Source organism: Ictalurus punctatus, chromosome 5 (genome assembly GCF_001660625.3).
Source record: "Ictalurus punctatus breed USDA103 chromosome 5, Coco_2.0, whole genome shotgun sequence".
Lineage (NCBI taxonomy): Eukaryota > Metazoa > Chordata > Actinopteri > Siluriformes > Ictaluridae > Ictalurus > Ictalurus punctatus.
This window is the reverse complement of record NC_030420.2, coordinates 28,041,434-28,061,078: the sequence shown is the minus strand read 5'-3', so window position 1 is coordinate 28,061,078 and position 19,645 is coordinate 28,041,434. Positions and strand designations below refer to the sequence as shown.

The 19,645-nt window shown below is 39.2% G+C and overlaps 1 protein-coding gene across 5 annotated transcripts in view; it reads right to left on the bottom strand.

Annotated features, from left to right (window-relative positions):
* Positions 1-19,645, bottom strand: part of pde4d (phosphodiesterase 4D, cAMP-specific) — a 200,669-nt gene that overhangs the window by 57,297 nt on the left and 123,727 nt on the right. Inside the window, exon 1 of one of the 5 annotated variants that reach the window (XM_017467928.3) lies at positions 18,233-18,842. The exons of the other annotated variants lie outside the window; for them this stretch is intronic. Coding sequence (XP_017323417.1) covers positions 18,233-18,318 — 86 coding nt within the window. The 5' untranslated portion in view covers positions 18,319-18,842. Of the gene's footprint in view, positions 1-18,232; positions 18,843-19,645 lie in introns of those variants that run through there. 5 annotated transcript variants of the gene reach the window in all.

Here is a 19,645-nt window from a genome sequence, read left to right as displayed (position 1 = left end):
GCTCCGTGTGCTCACGACAACCAGCCTTACACACTATCCTTTTTTTTTTTGTTTATTTAAAAAAAATTATTAGTGCAGCATTGTACACTAGACCTTATCGGTACCGATGCGACCCTAATTCCGAACTGTAAAGTGCTGGGAAATTATTTTAGGTTGCAAGATGGTAAGTAAGGCATGGCAAGGAAAATTAGACTAAAATGTTGTACAAATTCGAGCTATTAGGCTTAAGACATGTGAACACACATTACACTGACGCTTCACTGTAACGCCACATGTTTAAGCATAATTGACATATTTACATACTTTGAAAAATAAACAATTTGAAAAATTGAAATTGTACTCTAAGCAAGCAAGCAAGCAAGCCATGTGGTAGGTTTCAATAGACTGCAAATTCAAAGGCATTATTTCAACATTAATTAAACCTTACTATTATCTGATGCTTATCCCTTTTTTGATTGGTAACTGCAGAACTATCATGTGGTTTCTAAGTTAAGACAAAGGCAATAAAATCACTGATATTATTGTAATATACAGCTGAAATGACTTACCATCTATTTACCACACATAATTACCCAGTACTTTCTACCACACACTTAGAGTATTGTAAATGTGAGTGTTACTGAAGTCTCTTGTGCTGCATTTCTACTTCAACCAAGATCTTTCCATTTACCACATCTAACTCATGCTAGCCTGAAGGTGAGCTTACTAGCCATTATTGCTCATAACCAAGAGCCATCCAAACCAACAGCTCATTGGTCAAGCACTCCTTCTATTATGTTCTTGAGCGAAACAAAATGAAATACATTCATAATATGCTAAATAATAATCATTACAAAATAGTGCCAATGACATTCGCATTCTACACATCATTATTAGATCTATGGATATTTATGACATTTTCTAAATGTGCATTTTAAGTACATTTAAAAAAAATAAAATAATAATAATAATAATTTTAAAAAAAAAAGGTTAATAAGACAGAAATCTAAGACAGACAATAATAATAGCCGTGATGAATTTATTTCACAGGCCCATAAATTACAAAGATATATTTAAAATGGTAACTTCCCACCTTTCTACTCTGAGCTGAAAGAGATCAAAGTAAGGTAGTCTGCCGTCTTGCATGCACGATTGCGTTAGCCACTTGAGCATTAACACGGAGAAAGAATTCAAACGCATCTGATAAGAAGAGTTTACGAATTTCGGCTTCTGTCTGCGGAAAGGGCATAAGCTCGGGAGCTTTTGGGATGCCTTAAAGGGCACATCATTCATCACAACAAGAGTGTGATTATTCAAATAAAACTGAGGGAAATGTTTCACTCGATTTCCTTTCCGTGATGCAATAGAAAGAAAGACCTGATCAGTCAGGAAGCAATATTCATACTGAGAATCGGGGGTGGGTGGGGGGGGGGGGGGGGGGGGGGTAATGTTAATAGACCGACGTGACTTAATTATACTGGCTGGTAGACTATTATTCAGGGTTCACAAGAGCATCACCAGCCGCTCTTGCAAAACCTCCTGATCTGAGAGTTTTAGGAAGTCTCACGATAAGCACAAAGACATGAAAAACACATCTTCGCCAGATGTTAATAAGAATAGGGCATATACAAATTGCCAGACTTAACAAAAACGAAAAATACACATACAAACAGGTAACAGATTAAAAGAAAAAAACAACATAAAACGTCTTAGTAAGGTGTTGGGCCACCATGAGCCACCAGAACAGCTTAAATGTGCCTTGGCATAGATTCTACAAGTCTCTCTAACTGTAGCAGAAGGATGAACACCATTCTTCCAAATGAATATTCTCTCAGTTGGTGTTTTGATGATGATGGTGGAGCACTGTGTAACATATCACTCCAAAACCTCCCATATTTGTTCAATTAGGTTGCGATCTGCTGACTTGAAGGCCCTAGCATTTAATTCACATCATTTCCATTCTCATTAAAACCATTCGTTGGCTACTGTGCTCTGTAGATGAGGGCGGAGCCATCGTGGAAGTGACCACTCCAAGACCAATCAGGAGAGAGATGTTTCGTGACAGGATAAAGTCAGGAGAAGTCTGTAATGATTTACAGTGAACATGGCAGAGCCACTGGTTTTTCCACTAATTTGTCACTTGTCTGTATATTTCGGGGTCAGATCAAGACAGACCAGGATCAAATTAAAATAGGCAATAACAAACTTTTCATGGTCCAGTTGAAGTACTATTAATGTGTGTCAGGGAAATACTGGAAAGAAGTGGACTAGAGACTACATTTCCCAATGTGAACTGTGGCCTACAAACATGGCCGCCATAGACCGCAATTCCCAGAACACTCACACTTTGACACGTTCACGCTCACCTTCAGTCTAATCACGCACACCTGCATCCAATTCACTGTTTAAAAGGGCTTTCCATTCCCTCACACATGGCGAAGTGTACGCTCGGTTACCCTGTGTTCTGTCCTTACCAAGCCTTGATTCTCTCGTGTTTACCTTTCACTGTTTTGAACCCTGTTTCTGCCCTTTGATTCTGTTTTGTGCCTTGCCTAGTTTAGCCTGATTGTTCATCGCCTGACCTTTTTTAGTTAAGTCCATTAATTAAGTCCATTTCCAAACACATGAATTAATTTCAAGCTTAAAAATTTCTTCCTCTATTGGCAGATACTTTTGTGTCTTTCTAGAAATAAATGCTTGAAATGAGCAAAATCTGTAAGACAAGTTCAACCTTAAAATGAGTGTAAAAAAAAAGGCTTAATAATGTGATATTTGCTTAAAATCAATCTAATAAAGAGAAATAATAGTTGACTTTGCCTATATTCAAGATATTCTTACAAGTTAAAACCATTTTTTTAAAGTATAGAAACAACAACTTTCACAACTTAACAGACTTTTGGAAGAAAATTAAATTTATTTCACTGTTTTTGCCCACTCGCAACCACTACATTATCTGATGCTTACCAACTCTGAATAAGACTTTAAGCTCCTCCCACTTTACACAATCATGTCATATATCCCAGTAAAGCTTGTTTCTTACTATATGTCAATTTATGGGTAATTATATACACTTAAATTTTTCTCACTTTTCTAATTTTTTCCCCCCATATTTGGAATCAAACATGTTTATGACCGCATTTATGTTCACACCTATCCCTAACTAGCAGGCTATAGCAGACAAAATGGTGATTATTTTTGGATTTAGGACAGATTTGTACTGAAAATAGTGTGGAGTATTTTCTCAGTTAAACAATAAAGAAATGAGATTACAACATTTTCCAGTATTCATTCTAATGAGAGCGTCTTCACACTAAAAAAAATGTTTTAGTTCTAATAACATCAAAATTCCATTTTTTTTGGATTAAATATGCAAATGTATGCATGTTTAATTAAACGAAGCCTCATTTACATGAATAACTGTAAATGGATTGTGATATCCTTCGTTTTTTTTTTTTTTAATTAGCCTCTTCACCACTAGTAAATTCATGCCTAAGATAACAGAGACAAAACAATAAATTCAATGAATGGAAGAAGGTTTTCAGACCCCGTTTTTTCCTACTTCTTTAAAAACGAGCTATTTCTCATCTGAACCACAAAAACCCCAAGTATAATCTGTTGGGTTTGAAAAGGTAATAATATACCAGATGTAAGAAAAAAAAATCTCTAAGTCTCAAATCACTTTCCTTTCTATTCCGAGACATTCCGGTCAAAAAGTATGATGCCAAAAGTCGCGAACTGAAATTAAACAGAACGTTCATGCCGTGTTCCTCAAATGTAAAAAGTCATGTTATTTTTCTTATCATCCAGACACATAATTGGCAAATGATGTTTTTTTCCCCCTTACTCTCCAGTCACATAATAGCCAAATGGTGTCCATGGCTGCCACGGGAATGAATTCAGAAGCAAATGTTTTTCATGTCTGTAGCAAGGCTTATTCTGTAATCTTTTCAAAAAGAAGAAGCCAAGCGACAAACATTGTCAAATGCTGTTAAGTCGTTGCCAAGGCTACTAAAGTTTTTATGATTGGGGCGTAAATCTGTGGCATGAAAAAGGATGAAAAGCTAAGGCCTACGAAATAAAGAGAGAACGATAACGAGAGAAGTGAGGAGGAATACCTTGGAGTATATTAGATTGAGCTTCCAGCTCTATCCATGCTATCCATGTCCAAGACTTAATGCATCTATATCAATATTATTTGTTTCCTGGATACGCTTGTATAAAGGTGTAAAATGCATTGAATGTTAACTTGAAGAGGTCTATACCTACTTGATACCCAGGTGTGTGTGTGTATATATATATATAGATAGATAGATAGATAGATAGATAGATAGATAGGTAGATAGATAGATAGATAGAGAGAGAGAGAGAGAGCTTGTTTATAATGCAGACAAAATAACAAAAAGGATCTGCAATCAGCTCTCTGTGAAAAGACACAATTTAAAGCATTTGATGTACATTTTTGAGCGATATGTAAATTATTGTAAATTACTGAGCAATATGTGCAGGTAAAAGAAAAATAATAAATTTTTGTAGACTTTAAAAGGAGCAATAGTCAAGATTTCAAAAAATTTGTCAAGATTAGGTTTCTAACAGTTAAGCAGGATGAGTTTGAGTAAGATTTGAATTTTTTTTTTACTTTTGTCTAAGCACAGCATGTCCAATAATCACTCACAAAGACCTCATTTAAATATTATTATCCACTACTTATTATGCATGTGATGTCATTCAATTATTCATCATAAATGACCTGCATCATGTTGACTAACTGCAGGCTCAACTGCACATGTAAATTAGCCTATTTATTCGGGATCTTAGTAAATCAGGATTTTTTCCATACTGCCTCCCCATAGTTATAGTCATTGTTATCATAACCACCATGTAATATATGCAGTAATATACAGTATGTCACTAAGTGCTCTGGCACTGACAGCTCCAGGCTGTGACACAAGGCTATCACTTCAGATGCATGTGAGAATGAAACATAGCCTTTTGGAGATAGAACCATAAAGGCAACATAACAGGACCTGCAGGGCAACATGCTAGGGAAGGAGATATCACACTCTGAGGAAGCATTATGTGCCAATGACACCAGAGAACTCCCTCACTAGTGTATACTTTTATCCAAAGTGACTTGTAATTGAGTTGAGCAGATGAGCTGAGCCCAACAGTGACAGCTGGGAGGCATCAGGATTCAAATTAACAAGCTTCGTTGTTCAGAAAGGTAATGTTGAGCAGAATGAGTGTACTGTACTGTGTATTTGAGTGTACTATAGACGTGTTACATGGATAAAATGAAACAACCAGGTTTACAGTTTCTCAGTAAACAAGTGATACATCGGATTAATATAATGTTATTATATATATTAATTAAGATATTATTAATATCATAAATACTGCATAGTATGATCTTTATGATGCATATTTTTCTCAGACTGGGTCTTTCTTTAAACAGGAAGGGAGCGGTGTGATGTGATGTGATAAGCCTCTGTTTTTTAGTAAGCGTGACGCATATACTGCGAGTGAGTTCGCCAAAAAGCAAAACAATAGTATGTTGCATTAAGATAAAAAAAATAAAAAATTCTTTTGCATTACCGTGACAGCAGAGAAGAGCAAAAAATCGGTACAACAAACTGTGGTATTGCTTGAAATATATATTTAGTGTGTGGTGTGTGTGTGTGTGTATGTGTATATATATATATATATATATATATATATATATATATATATATATATATATATATATATATATATATATACACACACACACACACACACACACACACACACACACACATATATATATATATATATACATATAGCTATTATATATACACTACATATACTGCTATTTACAGTTTACTTTCTTGAAATATTTAATTTCATTATTTTTAAGACACTAACTTTACGGAATTTCTTTAATTAAAATTGAATTGAATTGACTTAAGTCATTAATTAAAACAATCATCACGAGGTCACAACACTCTTATAGCAAAGTGCTGTTTATTAATAAACAGGACTAAATGTAAAAAGGTTTTAGCAACACCAAATACTACATGAAACACTGGATTAGGCTCAAATGGCAGCTCATGTGGTCAGTAGCAAGAGCTGCTTATAAATGAACGGGATCATAAAGAAACACAATGTAATTTTGCCCAGTGTCCAGTCTGATGGATTGGTTTCATGGCCTTTAAAGCAAATGACAGTGTAAAGAAAAATACATGAGAAGCCTGGCATCTTACGCTATTAGATTTGAGCTAGAGTACATTTATCTCCTGTGCCTCTCTGTAAGATAAATTCAGCTGCTGCAACCATTCGTTCTTTTGTTCATAAAAAGTCTGAAAGGTGGATTTAACATATTCGGTTTTTATAAATTGTGCAGTACAACACTTTTTCATTCTAACGGCATTGCGGTCTCAGCAGCCTTGAGGACTAGACTACACCCTGACTACAAAGCTCCATTTTTTTATTTGGGAGAAAACAAACAAACTAACTAACCACACAAGTAAATAAACTGGCCATTTTGTTAGGAACACCATACACCTGTCCGTTCGTTCATTCAATTATCCAATCAGCCAATTGTGGCATCTGTGCAATGCATAAAATCATGCAGATTACAGGTCAAGAGCTTCAGTTAATATTCATATAAAATGTCAGAATACATAACATAGTGATTACAGTGACTTTGGTTGTTGGTACCAGGTGGGCTGGTTTGAGTATTTCAGAAAGTATTTCAGATTTTCTGGGATTTTAAACAGAATGGTGCAATATATATATATATATACACACACACACACACACACACACACACACACACACACACACACACACACACACACACACACACACCCATCCAATTAGCTGCACTTCTGTAGGCAGAAATGACTTGTTTATTGAGACAGAATGACCAAGACTGGTATAAATGGACACAAACGCTCCAGTAACTCAAATAACCCCTCTTTACAACCATGGTAAGCATCTCAGAAAAGCATCTCAGAATACATGTCAGTCTGGCTATTTTCCTCTGACCTCTCTCCCTAACTAGGCATTTCTGCCCAGAACTGCTGCTCACTGGATGCTTTTTGTCTTTCGCACCATTCTTAGTAAACTCCACAGACTGTTGAATATGTGCATGAACATGTGAAAATTAACTGACACTTGTGACCTGTATCTGTAGAATTGTATGCACTGCCCTGCTGCCACATGACTGGCTGACTGGATAATTGCATGAATGACTAAGAATACAAGTGTTCCTGTTAAGGTGTCTGGCGAGTGTACATCTGTGACAATTACTACAAATCGTGAAAGATTTAACAAGATAAGTCCCAAGCGTAATTATAGGCCGAGTTAATTAAGCACGTTTTTCGTCTGGATTTAAAAACAGCCCGAGACCTCGGGTTCCTAATATTCTAACAGCAATGTATGTTTCCCTCCCAAAATTAATAAACTGAATAGTAATCAGTTCCTAACTAAGTTAATAAACAGAGAGATGAAAGTTACTAAAAAATTTGGGAAAAGGTAAGGGGAAATGCTCGAAGAATTTTTAAACTGCTTGTCATAAAAAGCTCACTGTTTTTGTGCCCGTCAAGCCACCTTAATTTTGGCTAAACCTTTTAATTCATCTATATCCATACAGCTGAATAACGCAAGTTCGTTCTTTCTTCCTTTTTTTTTTTTTTTTTTAAGATCATTTGCCAATTCTCTACCCACTAGTCAGCTCTCTCCATCACATACCAGCTACGGCACTTCCTCTGAGACGTGAATTCAACCAACTGCATCTATTCGAACTGCTGCTCCTGCTGCATCACGGGGCACAGTAACAAACTTCCACATGCATGAGCTCACAGGTGCCCTGCTGTGATTGACACGGGAGCGATAGAAAGGAGTAACATATGCCTATATACATGTTTTATCTCTCATTTTCCATGAGTTTCAGGGTTTACTTTTCATTTTGTGTGTGTGTGTGTGTGTGTTTTTTCAAAAAGTATTTATTAAAAAGATAATAGTTGATAAGTAGATAAATAGTTAGCTGTCTAGTCCATGAATGAACAGATGCTGTGTAGGACGTAAGGCAGTCTTTCCAGATTCTTTAATCTGGAAAGCAACAGACTGCTGCACCCTCAGTGCAAGAAAGAGCGCTACCACAGGTCCTTCATCTCTAGAGCAGACTCTTTAATACAAAAAACAACATAATGTAGAACTGCTAGCTGTTTTACATCATCAACCTACACATTCACAATAATTCCTCAATATGAACATTTATTACTCTTTGTTGCTCACCCGCTATTGCTAACTGTACAATAACCCATGGATCACTTTTCTGTATATAAACCAGGTCTTACTCATCTGTATATATATTCATATTTGTATTCATCTGTACATACATTGAGGTGTTCATAGTGTACCTATTACCATTATTATTATTATTATTACTACTATTATTCTTATTTTTCTATTCCTATTGTATACATTTTTTTTGACATTTTTTCCCAATTCTATTCCTATTTAATGTGTATTCTTTCCTATCTGTTTTTGTGTAATTGAGCTGCTGTAACGAGGGAATTTCCCCAGTCTGGGATCAATAAAGTTGATCTTATCTTATATCTTAATGCTAGTGATTTCTTTTGTCTTGGTTTTGTACTTCTTTAACATTCTCTTACATGATAACAATTTTAATGCATGTCTGATAAGAAAACAATATTTATTTATTTATTTATTTATTTATTAACAAAGAAATATAACAGCATTAGTAGTAAACCTAAAAGTAATTTGGTCTCTACTGTACTTCTATTCAAATAGTAGTATTACTCTTATGGTTAGTTCCTTTAGACAACTACAGACCTGTACATACACACGCAGTCAAAATCTAGAGAACGTTCCTTCTTTGTCTTCCACACTGAAACATTCCTTACAGGTGGACGTTTAACCCTGAGTGAACTGAAGCTTGGTTGTTGACTGTAGTGAGTTCAGCTCACCCAGCAGGACACAGCTAAAGTGCAGTGCTGTACGTCACACATGAGGTAACAGTCCATTTCATAAGTATAGTGGACTTCCGCTAGTCTGAGAACCCTGAGCAATCAACCTGCCTTTCTATATCCTGCTGAGCCCCAGCAGCTCTCCCACGCTCGACCGAAAGCTCAATTACAACAGCCACTCAATCTCAGCAAAGGTATTTGGTGCAAGGGGTGCTTCAAATAAACCGGGGACAGGAGACGTGTATTCTTCTGCACATTATTTGATGTACTAGTTGCTGGGTAAGGCAGTTGGGCGAAACGGATTCACAATCATGCTCTTGAATAACTTGTAAAATTACTGCCATCGCAGATGACAGGAGCTGCTCATTCACATGTGACATTTCTTTCCTGATACTAGGTTACTCCTTCCTCTCACCTGAATTACAGTGTCAATCAAAGACACCACTAATGTCTTCCCGTCAATTCTAACTCACTCTTCCATCAGCCAGGTACGCAGTTCGTGGGTGCTTCACCTGCTGTTCCAAATAATCCCACATTTCTCTAGCTAGAGTTATATACTCAAATACTGTAGCAGAGCCAATAAATGCATGGAAGAAAACTAGACATAGTTCAGTGACGCTAGTTTTGGAAACATGAACCATTACAGCTTCTGTAGCAGATCACCTGCTGAGGTTTAACCAAGTGCATGCATTTAGGCAAATTATTTTGCTTAAGGAAGCTCATCAGACCAGAGGCTAGCTACAGCACTACAGCTGCATCTACATTAATCCGGATGGATCTGAAAACTGCATTTTCATTTTTTTAAAAACGCTCTCTGATTACACTGGAGTTTTCGAAACGCTTACATCCCTATACTGTGCATGCGTAAAAACGGAAGACGCGTTGGCCTGTATCGTTTAAAAATGCAATCTGAAAGTTGTACAAAGTGACATTAATCTTTTCTACAAATCGCTATTATAGCCTCAGCACTGCAATTTCCACAAATAGTTTTGTGCTCAAGTCTCCATCAGTGAACAGTGGAGAAGTTCAACAAAACAGACTCCATGTAAAACTGTAATGAATTTTCCTGCTTACACAACTGCACTATTTGAACATGCAGTATTAGCGCGTTTATAGAAGAGACTTATTTATAATTATACTATTCGTTGTCACCCAGATGAGGATGGGTTCTATTGTGAGTCTGGTTCCTCTCAAGGTTTCTTCCTCATATCGTCTCAGACAGGCCTGGATTAAGAATTCAGAGGCCCCTGGGCACAATGTCTTGTAGTCCCCACCACCACCACACACACAATCAAGGTTTTGAATTATAGGGTACTATCTGTTGGAAACACCTCCAATTTATACAGGATTTACACTGACAGGTTACAGCTTATGATCACAACCTGAAGGACAATATCAACACCTGTAGATAATCTCCGTCATACAGGATTTACACCACATGATTGCAACACACAACACAACTCACACACACACACACACGTTAATGTTTCATTCCTGTCTGTCTCTCTCCTCCTCAGCTCTGTCTCTCAGGGCCTCTCTTTCTGACTGTCAAAGCCAGTATTTCTCCCTACAATTAGACTAGTCCACCGATATTGGGAATGAGGCAAATGTGCTCCGTTTTGTTCGGTACTTTTATGCTGGTGGAGTGCATGACTGATTTCTTTTTTGCCATTCACTGCCAACCAACAATTTAAGCAATTTTTGACTCACTCAATGATTGTATTGTGCACCATAACCTCGACTGGATGAGAGGTACTGGCATATGCACAGACGGTGCAACTGCGATGACCGCAAAGTACAAGGAACTAACCACGTGTATAAGCGCAGTAGCACCAAACACCACACATTGCATTCACAGAGAACAACTGGCTGTGACAAAAAATGCCTGAGTGTCTCAAAACAGTACTGGATGAGTCTGTGAAAATGGTTAATAAAATCAAAAGCAAATCGCTGAACACGCGTCTTTTTGAAGTGCTATATGAAGAAATGGGAATTAAACATACAAAACGTCTTTTCCATACTGACGTCCTTTCGCATGGGAAAGTTCTCACCCGTTGATTTGAACTGCGTGATGAGGTCAATTTATTCCTGCATTAAAGTGATTAACTGTACGGCAGATTCCATGAGTTCCCATGGCTCGCAAAAACTGGCATACCTGGCTGATGTTGTCAACACTCTCAATGCAATGAATTGAACGCTGCAACGAAAAGCAGTCAGCATCTTTACTGTCCGGGACAAAATCAAAGCCACACGCGTCAACATGGAATTGTGGTGTGCCCGTCTCAAACGTCATAAATCTGATTTTCTCTTCACTGCTGAAAAGGAGATAGATGACGACACAGTTGCAGTCTTCAAGGAACATCTCCAAGGCCTTCAATCGCAATTGGGAAGATATTTCCCAGAACTGGATCTAGGCTTTGAGAGGATCTGAAATCCATTTGGGGACAAAACGCACATCGAACATGTCAGTTCCGAGCTTTCGGCAAGAGAGGTTGACAGCCTTGTGGAAATTGCATCAGATGGAGAGCTGAACATGACTTTTAGAGAGAAATCCTTGACGGACTTTTGGGTCCACATCCAACCTGAGCATCCTGAGCTGGCTGACTCCGCTCAGAAACCGTTGATGCCGTTTCCAACCACCTACAACTGTGAAGTTGGATTTTCCACACTTGTTGGTCTGAAATCAAAGTAGCGAAACCAGATCGATGTCTCCCACTGATATGAGACTAAAACTCTCCAGTTTCGAACCAGACATTGCTTCACTGATGTCTCAGCAAAAGCAGCTCCATTCTTCCCATTTAGATTGCAACAGAAACAACAAAATGTGAGTTTTAAAACTGCCATTTAACATTAGGCTAATTTGCAACAGGCTATACAGTTAAACTGCATATTGTTTTAGTTGAAATTGGGGGTTAGGTGGTGTGTGGATTTTTTTTTTAATTGGTTCAGTGGTCCCTGGTGTGAAAAGTTTGAGAAACACTGCTCTTGTCCAAAGAAGTACTGTAAAGCACTGATGCAAAACAAAGCATAACCACAAGCAATGTTATTTGCTTATCTGAACATTTCTAAGCAAAGAATGCCATGTAGCTGGACTGAGATTGAGATTGAGGTGATTTCGCATCGTGAGTCCCACACAAGCATACTTATTGAATAAGTAACATTCAGTACGTTTACATGGACAACAATAATACGATATTAACCCGATTAAGACGATACTCTGATTAAGAAACTAGCATGTAAACAGCGATCACTGATGACCTCAATCCGACTAAAGTCATACTCGATGTAAACACAAATCGAATTTGGACATGTGAAGTATTCCTGTTTTAGCCGCATTATTGACGTGTATTACAGACATGCACACACCTTAATCACACTATTAACGTCGTTTGGGAGTTTTCACTGCATGTTGTGACCGGACACGATCACGTTTGATGGCAAACAAGAGAGCACGGCTGCATCCGAAACCGCATACTTACCTGCTATATAGTAGGTGAAGTACATGCATCTCTATATACTATATAGTAGGCAAGTACGTGGTTTGGGACGCAGCCCACGGCGTCAAGCAGTCGTCTATTAGCACGTATAGCATGACAAATAATTAACTGCACTTGAAGCGTTCGTAAAAATAAAAATAAAAAACACCGAAAACTGTATACGGTACCATAACGAAGACCAACTGTATGTTGATACGTGAAATTCTGGAGGGAATGTCGGACAGCGTGGCTCGGGGATGTAATAACGTATACTCTTAATCAATCTATGTTCTATAACATGTAAAACAGGAACATGAAAGGAGTATTCTAAAAGCGATTCATGTAAACACCTTAATCACAATATTGTCTTATTCAGAATAAGGTCAATAATTAGATTACTGCTGTCCATGTCAATGTAGTCATAGATTTGTCCGTTGTCATCCTGGAATATGGGAGTGTCGTTGTTATGCTATGCTTGGACATAAACCACAAAAGACAATCTCAGAGTCTGGGCAACAACTGACCATGTTCCCTTTCGTTCAGCTCTTCAACCTAATGATACTGTACAATAAAGAGCTGTTATTGGTGGATGTGACTTTGACTCTCCACACAAACCTTACAGTTCTGATCATTTTCCTTTTGTCCAGACAGTGTAGCAGAGCCTGTGCTACTATCCTGAAAAGGTCACACAGGCTCCTATCACTGAGACATGTGAGTCATTAAAGCTTCCATTAACAAGTTCAATACACAGGAGCTGACAAAATAAAATGCATTCAAATTCATACAACATATTCGTGAGCGAACAACAAAACGACAGCACGGGTGGGTTTTGACAAAGATTCCTCTGGTGTCTCTGTGATAGAGGTGTGCAAGAATGAGCCCCGTGCGCCTTCGAATTAGAAATGCTCCTGTGTGTTTGGAGTGATTTAGGCGAGATACGGTGCTTTACACAACTGCAGAGAAAGGGCAGAGAGAAGACGGGGAATACTAATTCCATCACACCTCGACTCCTGCGCTGACTGGAGTGGCATCTAATCTGGTTTAATTACTCACACTCTCCACTCTCCGGAGGAGCTCCGCTGCCACGGTTGCTCATGCTGTTGTTATCGCTAGTAACAGGATGGCGAATGCTGCACCAGCCACTAGTGAGACTGTGTGCATTAAGGAGATGAAATTTTAATGATGTTTTAATCTTAATAGTGAAACCTTTCAGAGGCAAATGGTAGCTGCTCCAGTCTGCACCTCGCTCCATCTTTCTAAAGCATAGCAGCGCTGGACAGGAGTGATTGTTGGCTGCAGATTTGTGCTGACACTGTGCACCTATTGTGAGCGCAGCTAACAGCACTACACCCACTCCATCTGCCCACCCCGCTGTCGAAGGAGGTAAGCGGCAGATTCAATAAAGCATCAATCGGTAGCCGAGCTTCCTATCTCCGTGAAGAGAGAGAGAAGCAGCAGGCTTGGCAGTGCTACGTTCCAATATTTTCAATGAAATCAGCACTTCTGCAAATCCACAGCCAGGGGATTACATACTGCGCTTTAAGTGCATTACGGGGGGGGGGGGGGGGGGGGGGGAATAAGTGCCCGCTGCTTTTTGGAGAGATTAGAGGAATGCTATAAAACTCCGGTGCCAGAATTAGAAGAATATATATGCGATAATTGAGCTTCAAATTAGCCGAGATATTTTCAACTGCTTATTCATTTAGCGTTAGATGAATTGTTTTTCAAATCAACTCTAGTTATTAAAGTAAGTCACAGAAATTGCCTAAAATTTTATTGATCCCAAAAGCCTAAACAGCAGTATTAATAATGAATAGGTTAGAAGTCCATGCACCCATTAGCAGTAGAACAGAAGTGACCCAAGGGGCCTAATGAACAACCATTTTGCACTTTCAGAGGAAACAGTGAAAAGGGCAGGGAGAGATGATGTAGACAGAAATATGCTGCATTTCTGATACATGTACACAGCATTTCTGTTCCATAGCTAGAAATTCTCTGCCAGAATCAGACCCTTCTCTTTGTGACCAGTTCATGCACAGTGCAGCATCTTCCCAATGCCAGGAAATGGAGACACAATAATGTAATGAGTGAGAGAAAGAGTTACACCCCACTCGGGAGGTGGGGGTTTGGATGTTTGGGTTGTATCATGCCATACTGTATATCCATCCATTCATCCATTTTTTGTACTGCTTATCCTACACAGGGTCACAGGGGAATCTGGAGTCTACCCCAGGGGACTCGGGGCACAAGGTGTGGGACATCCTGGACAGGGTGCCAACCCATACCAGGGCGCGCACACACACACCCATTCACACACTACTCAAATACTCTAGAATTGAATCGAATCCAATCATGAGTCCAGTATCGCGAATCGAATTGTGACCTGAGTGTATCGTTACAACCCTAGTGTTTAGATTCTGTGACAGTGATCAAAAGACCATATACAGTGTTGGCCATGGGAGGAAGATACAGCAACAAGATATTAGATATTTCATTACTGTAACAAGTGCGAATGTGAGGCAAGACACAAGGGTGCATACTCATGCTTGTTTATTCAGGGTAATCTAGCAAACACAGCCATAATTATTAGCATAGCTCAAAACACAGGAAGGCAATACCAAGAAGAGATCATCCATAATCATAAAGTGAAGTTTAGAGAATTCAGAGATTCTTGTCCAACATTTGTATGAAATTTAAAGTATTTAACAAAATTTCATAAATTTAAAGTATTTAACAAAATTTCATAAAAACTTCAATTGAAACTGGCAACTGACAATAATGATGATAATCAGAAAAGAGCATCATGATGCTCTTATATAACAGTATCTATGTAACAGCTTCACCTATCTCTAGAACACAAACCTTTATACGTTACAACTGGTCTCAAGTGCATCACAAATAGATCTCACACCGTTTAACAAGCACTATAATATCTGAGATCCCTAGCTACTGTTGCATCAGAGAGACTAAAAACACATCACACGAAAAACAAGGTACGGAGGACCTTATGAAGATGACTCAGGATGGTGAAGGAGGGAAAAGGAGCCCAAAGTTCACAGTTTTATTGATTCATGTGGTTTCCAAAAAAACTTTTAAAACACCACTTTCATAACAACAAGCTGCTGCAAAATGTCTTTCCTAAGAGCATTTTACAAAATTCAGGACATGAACCTCACCAAGCATTAACAGAACTACAGTCCGAATCGTGGGATGAGACCTACGTCCAATTTTTTGGCCATATACCATCAGCATGTTTGCTGACAAAAGATGACTGCAGACACGGAAAAGCACCTGATACTACAGTGTGTAATGTGGTGGAGGATCCAGTGATGCTTTGGGGCCGTTTTGTGGCTGGTGCTTCAGGGGCTCATGTGAAGACTGAAGGCATCACAAAGTATCTTGATATTTCAGGCCAGCAGTGGTTACCTTTGGCAGGAGGTTCAGCCTTGGCAATAAATAAAGCTTTCAACAAGATAATCAACATAGAAATTGTTAAACAAAACAACATCGTGCAACGACAATGTCTGGATTTGAACCCGACTGAAAACCTGAGGTCTGGACTGAAAAGGGAAGTCCACATGCACAAATCTATCCATAAGAAGGAGCTTAAAATGGAGGAGAGGACCAAGTTCTTCTCTATAGCTAAATAAACAAAAACAGCAACTGGATGAACCTTGTACCCTTTTGAAAACCTGTGTGCACAACAGTGATGTTACGGTATTGCGTAATTGATCTACGATTCACACGGAATACTTCTATGGGAACGCAAACCTGAGCTTAAGAGCCCCGCCCCCAAAACAAACCCAGAATCAGTCCTGAATGTGGACTTGAATGCGGATGCTTAAAATGACGGCCCATTTTAAGCTTTCTGTTGATATTTGGTAGAGTTCATGATGCCATGTATCCTAACAAAATGTCCAGGTCCTCTGGCAGAAAAACAGCCCCAAAACATTAAAGAGCCACTACCATATTTAACCGTGGGCATGAGGTACTTTTCCATATGGCTCCCTCTCTGTGTGCCAAAACCACCTCTGGTGTTCATTGCCAAAAAGCTCTATCTTGGTTTCATCTGACCATAGAACCCGATCGCATTTGAAGTTCCAGTAGCGTCTGGCAAACTGAAGACGTTTGAGTGTTTTTGGATGAGAGTAGATATATTTTTCTTGAGACCCTTCCAAACAACTTGTGGTGATGAAGGTGACTTCAGATTGTAGTTTTGGAGAATTTCTGACCCCTAGACGCAACTAACTTCAGCAATTCTCCAGCTGTGATCCTTGGAGATTTTTTGGCCGCTCGAACCGTCCTCTTCACAGTGCGTTGAGACGATATAGACACACGTCCAATTCCATGTTGATCCGTAACATTTCCAGTTGACTGGAACTTCTTAATTATTGCCCTGATGGTGGAAATGGGCATTTTCAATGCGTGTGCTGTTTTCTTATAGACACTTCCTATTTTGTGAAGCTCAACAACCTTTTGCCGCACATCACAGCTATATTCCACGGTCGTACCCGTTGTTATGAATGATGAAGGGAATTTGGCCTATGTGTTACCTCATATTTATACCCCTGTAAAACAGGAAGTCATGGCTGAACATCTTCCTGTTCCTAGTCAACCAGAGAAACATTAAAATAAAATTATATGATGCCTCAGTATGTTTGAGTTCAAAATATTATTTATTGTACATCTAATTCTTTTTATATATTAGTTTTTGCTCATTTTAATAACTAACCCTGGAGGGCACTGTATCTTGAACAATATACATATGAAGAAGGATATATCGTCTTAAAGTCAGCAGGCATAACACACGTAGCTGTTGTGCTGATGTCGGTAATAGATTAGTATCAGATACTGAATGATACTCAGAGCTTTGATATTGATGTCATGTGTCATGGAAATGGAAAAATATCAATCAATATACTGAATCACTGGCTGAATATTAACCCATTGCTTCCTTTATACTGTATCATTAGCTATGAGGCTGGAAAGTCTGTATGATGAAATCCATGCATCACAGCTATAAAACCTGTCCAAATTCTGCTGACAGCACAGCGTTTCAGTATGGACACCAACAATGCATCTTCCTAAAGCATGACAGAATGTCAACCATATGAATGAAATGTTTATAAACCCCAGATGTTAAAAGCTGTGCAGGGACAGACCGGTTTTCCTACTCTGGCTTACACAGAGAGAGTCACTGAGGTGCTGTAAGGAGCTGTGCACTGATGAAATGCTAATCAGCCGCTCTAATCTGTGTTTGATTTACACTCTGGCTGCAAAAGTCGCTCGGGTGTTTAAGGCTGCAGCGGTTGGCAGGAAATCGCTCCACCATTAAACAGCAAATTTACGCTGAATGGCAAACATCGAGTATTGGGCAGACAGGGTATACACACACACACACACACGCTTGTTTTACTATCCTTGTGAGGACCTTCCATTGACATGATTATTACTGTCAATAATCTAATTAATAGTATGCTACACCTAAATCTATGCCAGCAAAATGCCTTACAAGGTCAAAACAGTCAGAATTACTATACTTGTTTGCCATTTGTTTCTCACCAATATATAAAAACATGGCCCACCACCAGACCCCCACCCGACCCCCACACACAGCAGATCCCTCTCTCTTTCTTCTCTCTCATAAAAAACCACAAATGCGGTGAAATACTTTTGATACTTCAGAAAATTGCTGGTGCTCATGCATGAGGGCACTGAATAATTGAAAAATATACAAATATTTGCACGCACACACACACACTGTGTCTGTCTCTCTCTCTCTCTCTCTCTCTCTCTCTCTCTCACCAAATCCAGGAATGTCTTCTGAATGGGAAATCACTCAAGTGGATCATCCTCCTCTCTCTCACTCTGTAAGGATTGCCACGCTTCATGAGGTCACAGGTCGTCTACATCTGTGTGACCTGAGTAAAATGCCTCCCTCTGTCAGATGCCCTGCTCTGAAAATCATGCTGTAGTGAGCAGCTCAACACCACACATCCGCGCCATGAAAAACTCACAACGCTTGAACTGGTTTACTTATAAAGGCGATCCGATGCAAATCTTTAGAAAATTGTCCCTTTTGTCCTCCCAGAAACCACAATGAGAAATACCAAACCCCTGACTGGAACTACGCTATTATATGACGTAAAATAGAGCTCCTCGTAACAGTTCCTATGCTGTTGTTCTGGCACAGATCTGAGCGAATTCCTGCTGCATGTCCCAATGACGATATCACCGCTTTGTTTTTTCCTGTCGCCAGTCATTTTTTCCCCTTGCAGCCCCGAGAGCAGACACGCAAGTTCACCAGGGTCATGACGAAGCACTTCCTCCACTTGGCCTCCTCTTCCCTTGCCTGCTAATGTGTGTATGTGTGTGTGTCTGTGAGGTAAAGAAACTGCAGAGCGTTGCGATGCCAGGAAAAAAAAAAGCTCACTTCACTTTCCTGGCGTCATACGGTCAACCTACTGACCCGCTAATGAGACTGAATGCTGACCTCTGGCTTTTTCGGACCACTGATCCTCTCAGGACTCTGCTCTTACCTCAGCAGAGACATCTTCCGGAGCCTGGAAGGTACATGTTTAATCCCTCCTTCCCAGTGGTGTTGTTCGGCACAGCAGCCACAGGCCTCTTATTGTCCATTCTCCAATCGCGTAGCTCTCTGAAATCTAGCAGACAGAAACATCCCCTGGTCTCTTCACAGACCTTTTATCTTTCATTTCATCGGATCGTCCATCTTTTCATTTCCACCCTCTTTAACACCAGCTGCGCCTCTGGTCCGTGTAGACCGATATGAGCAATAAATATTAATGCATGCTCTTACGTCCCTTACGCATTCCATTAAATAACGCTGGAACAAAAGCTGTAATATCACATGCTGCTATTTCTGAAATGACAATGATTTGTTTCAAGGGCAACACTGACCTGCAGTTAGTAAGAAGGATGTTGGCATCAGAGATCACATTTCTGAAGGAGCTACACTGTGTACGTCTGTGTACGTAGGATTTAAGACCTATTTAAGAACAGTGCTGATCATACTGAATACACGGTAAAGTAGTTTGAGCAACATGGCTGATCGTTGCGATTTCCAGCAGTGTGTGTATGTAAGAACTGTCACCTGGTGTCTCACTCAACCAATCAACTTTTTCCAAAGGGCAGTACTTTATCATGGACACTAAAATATATAAATATAAAATCATCACCTGTGCTAGAGTTACAGTA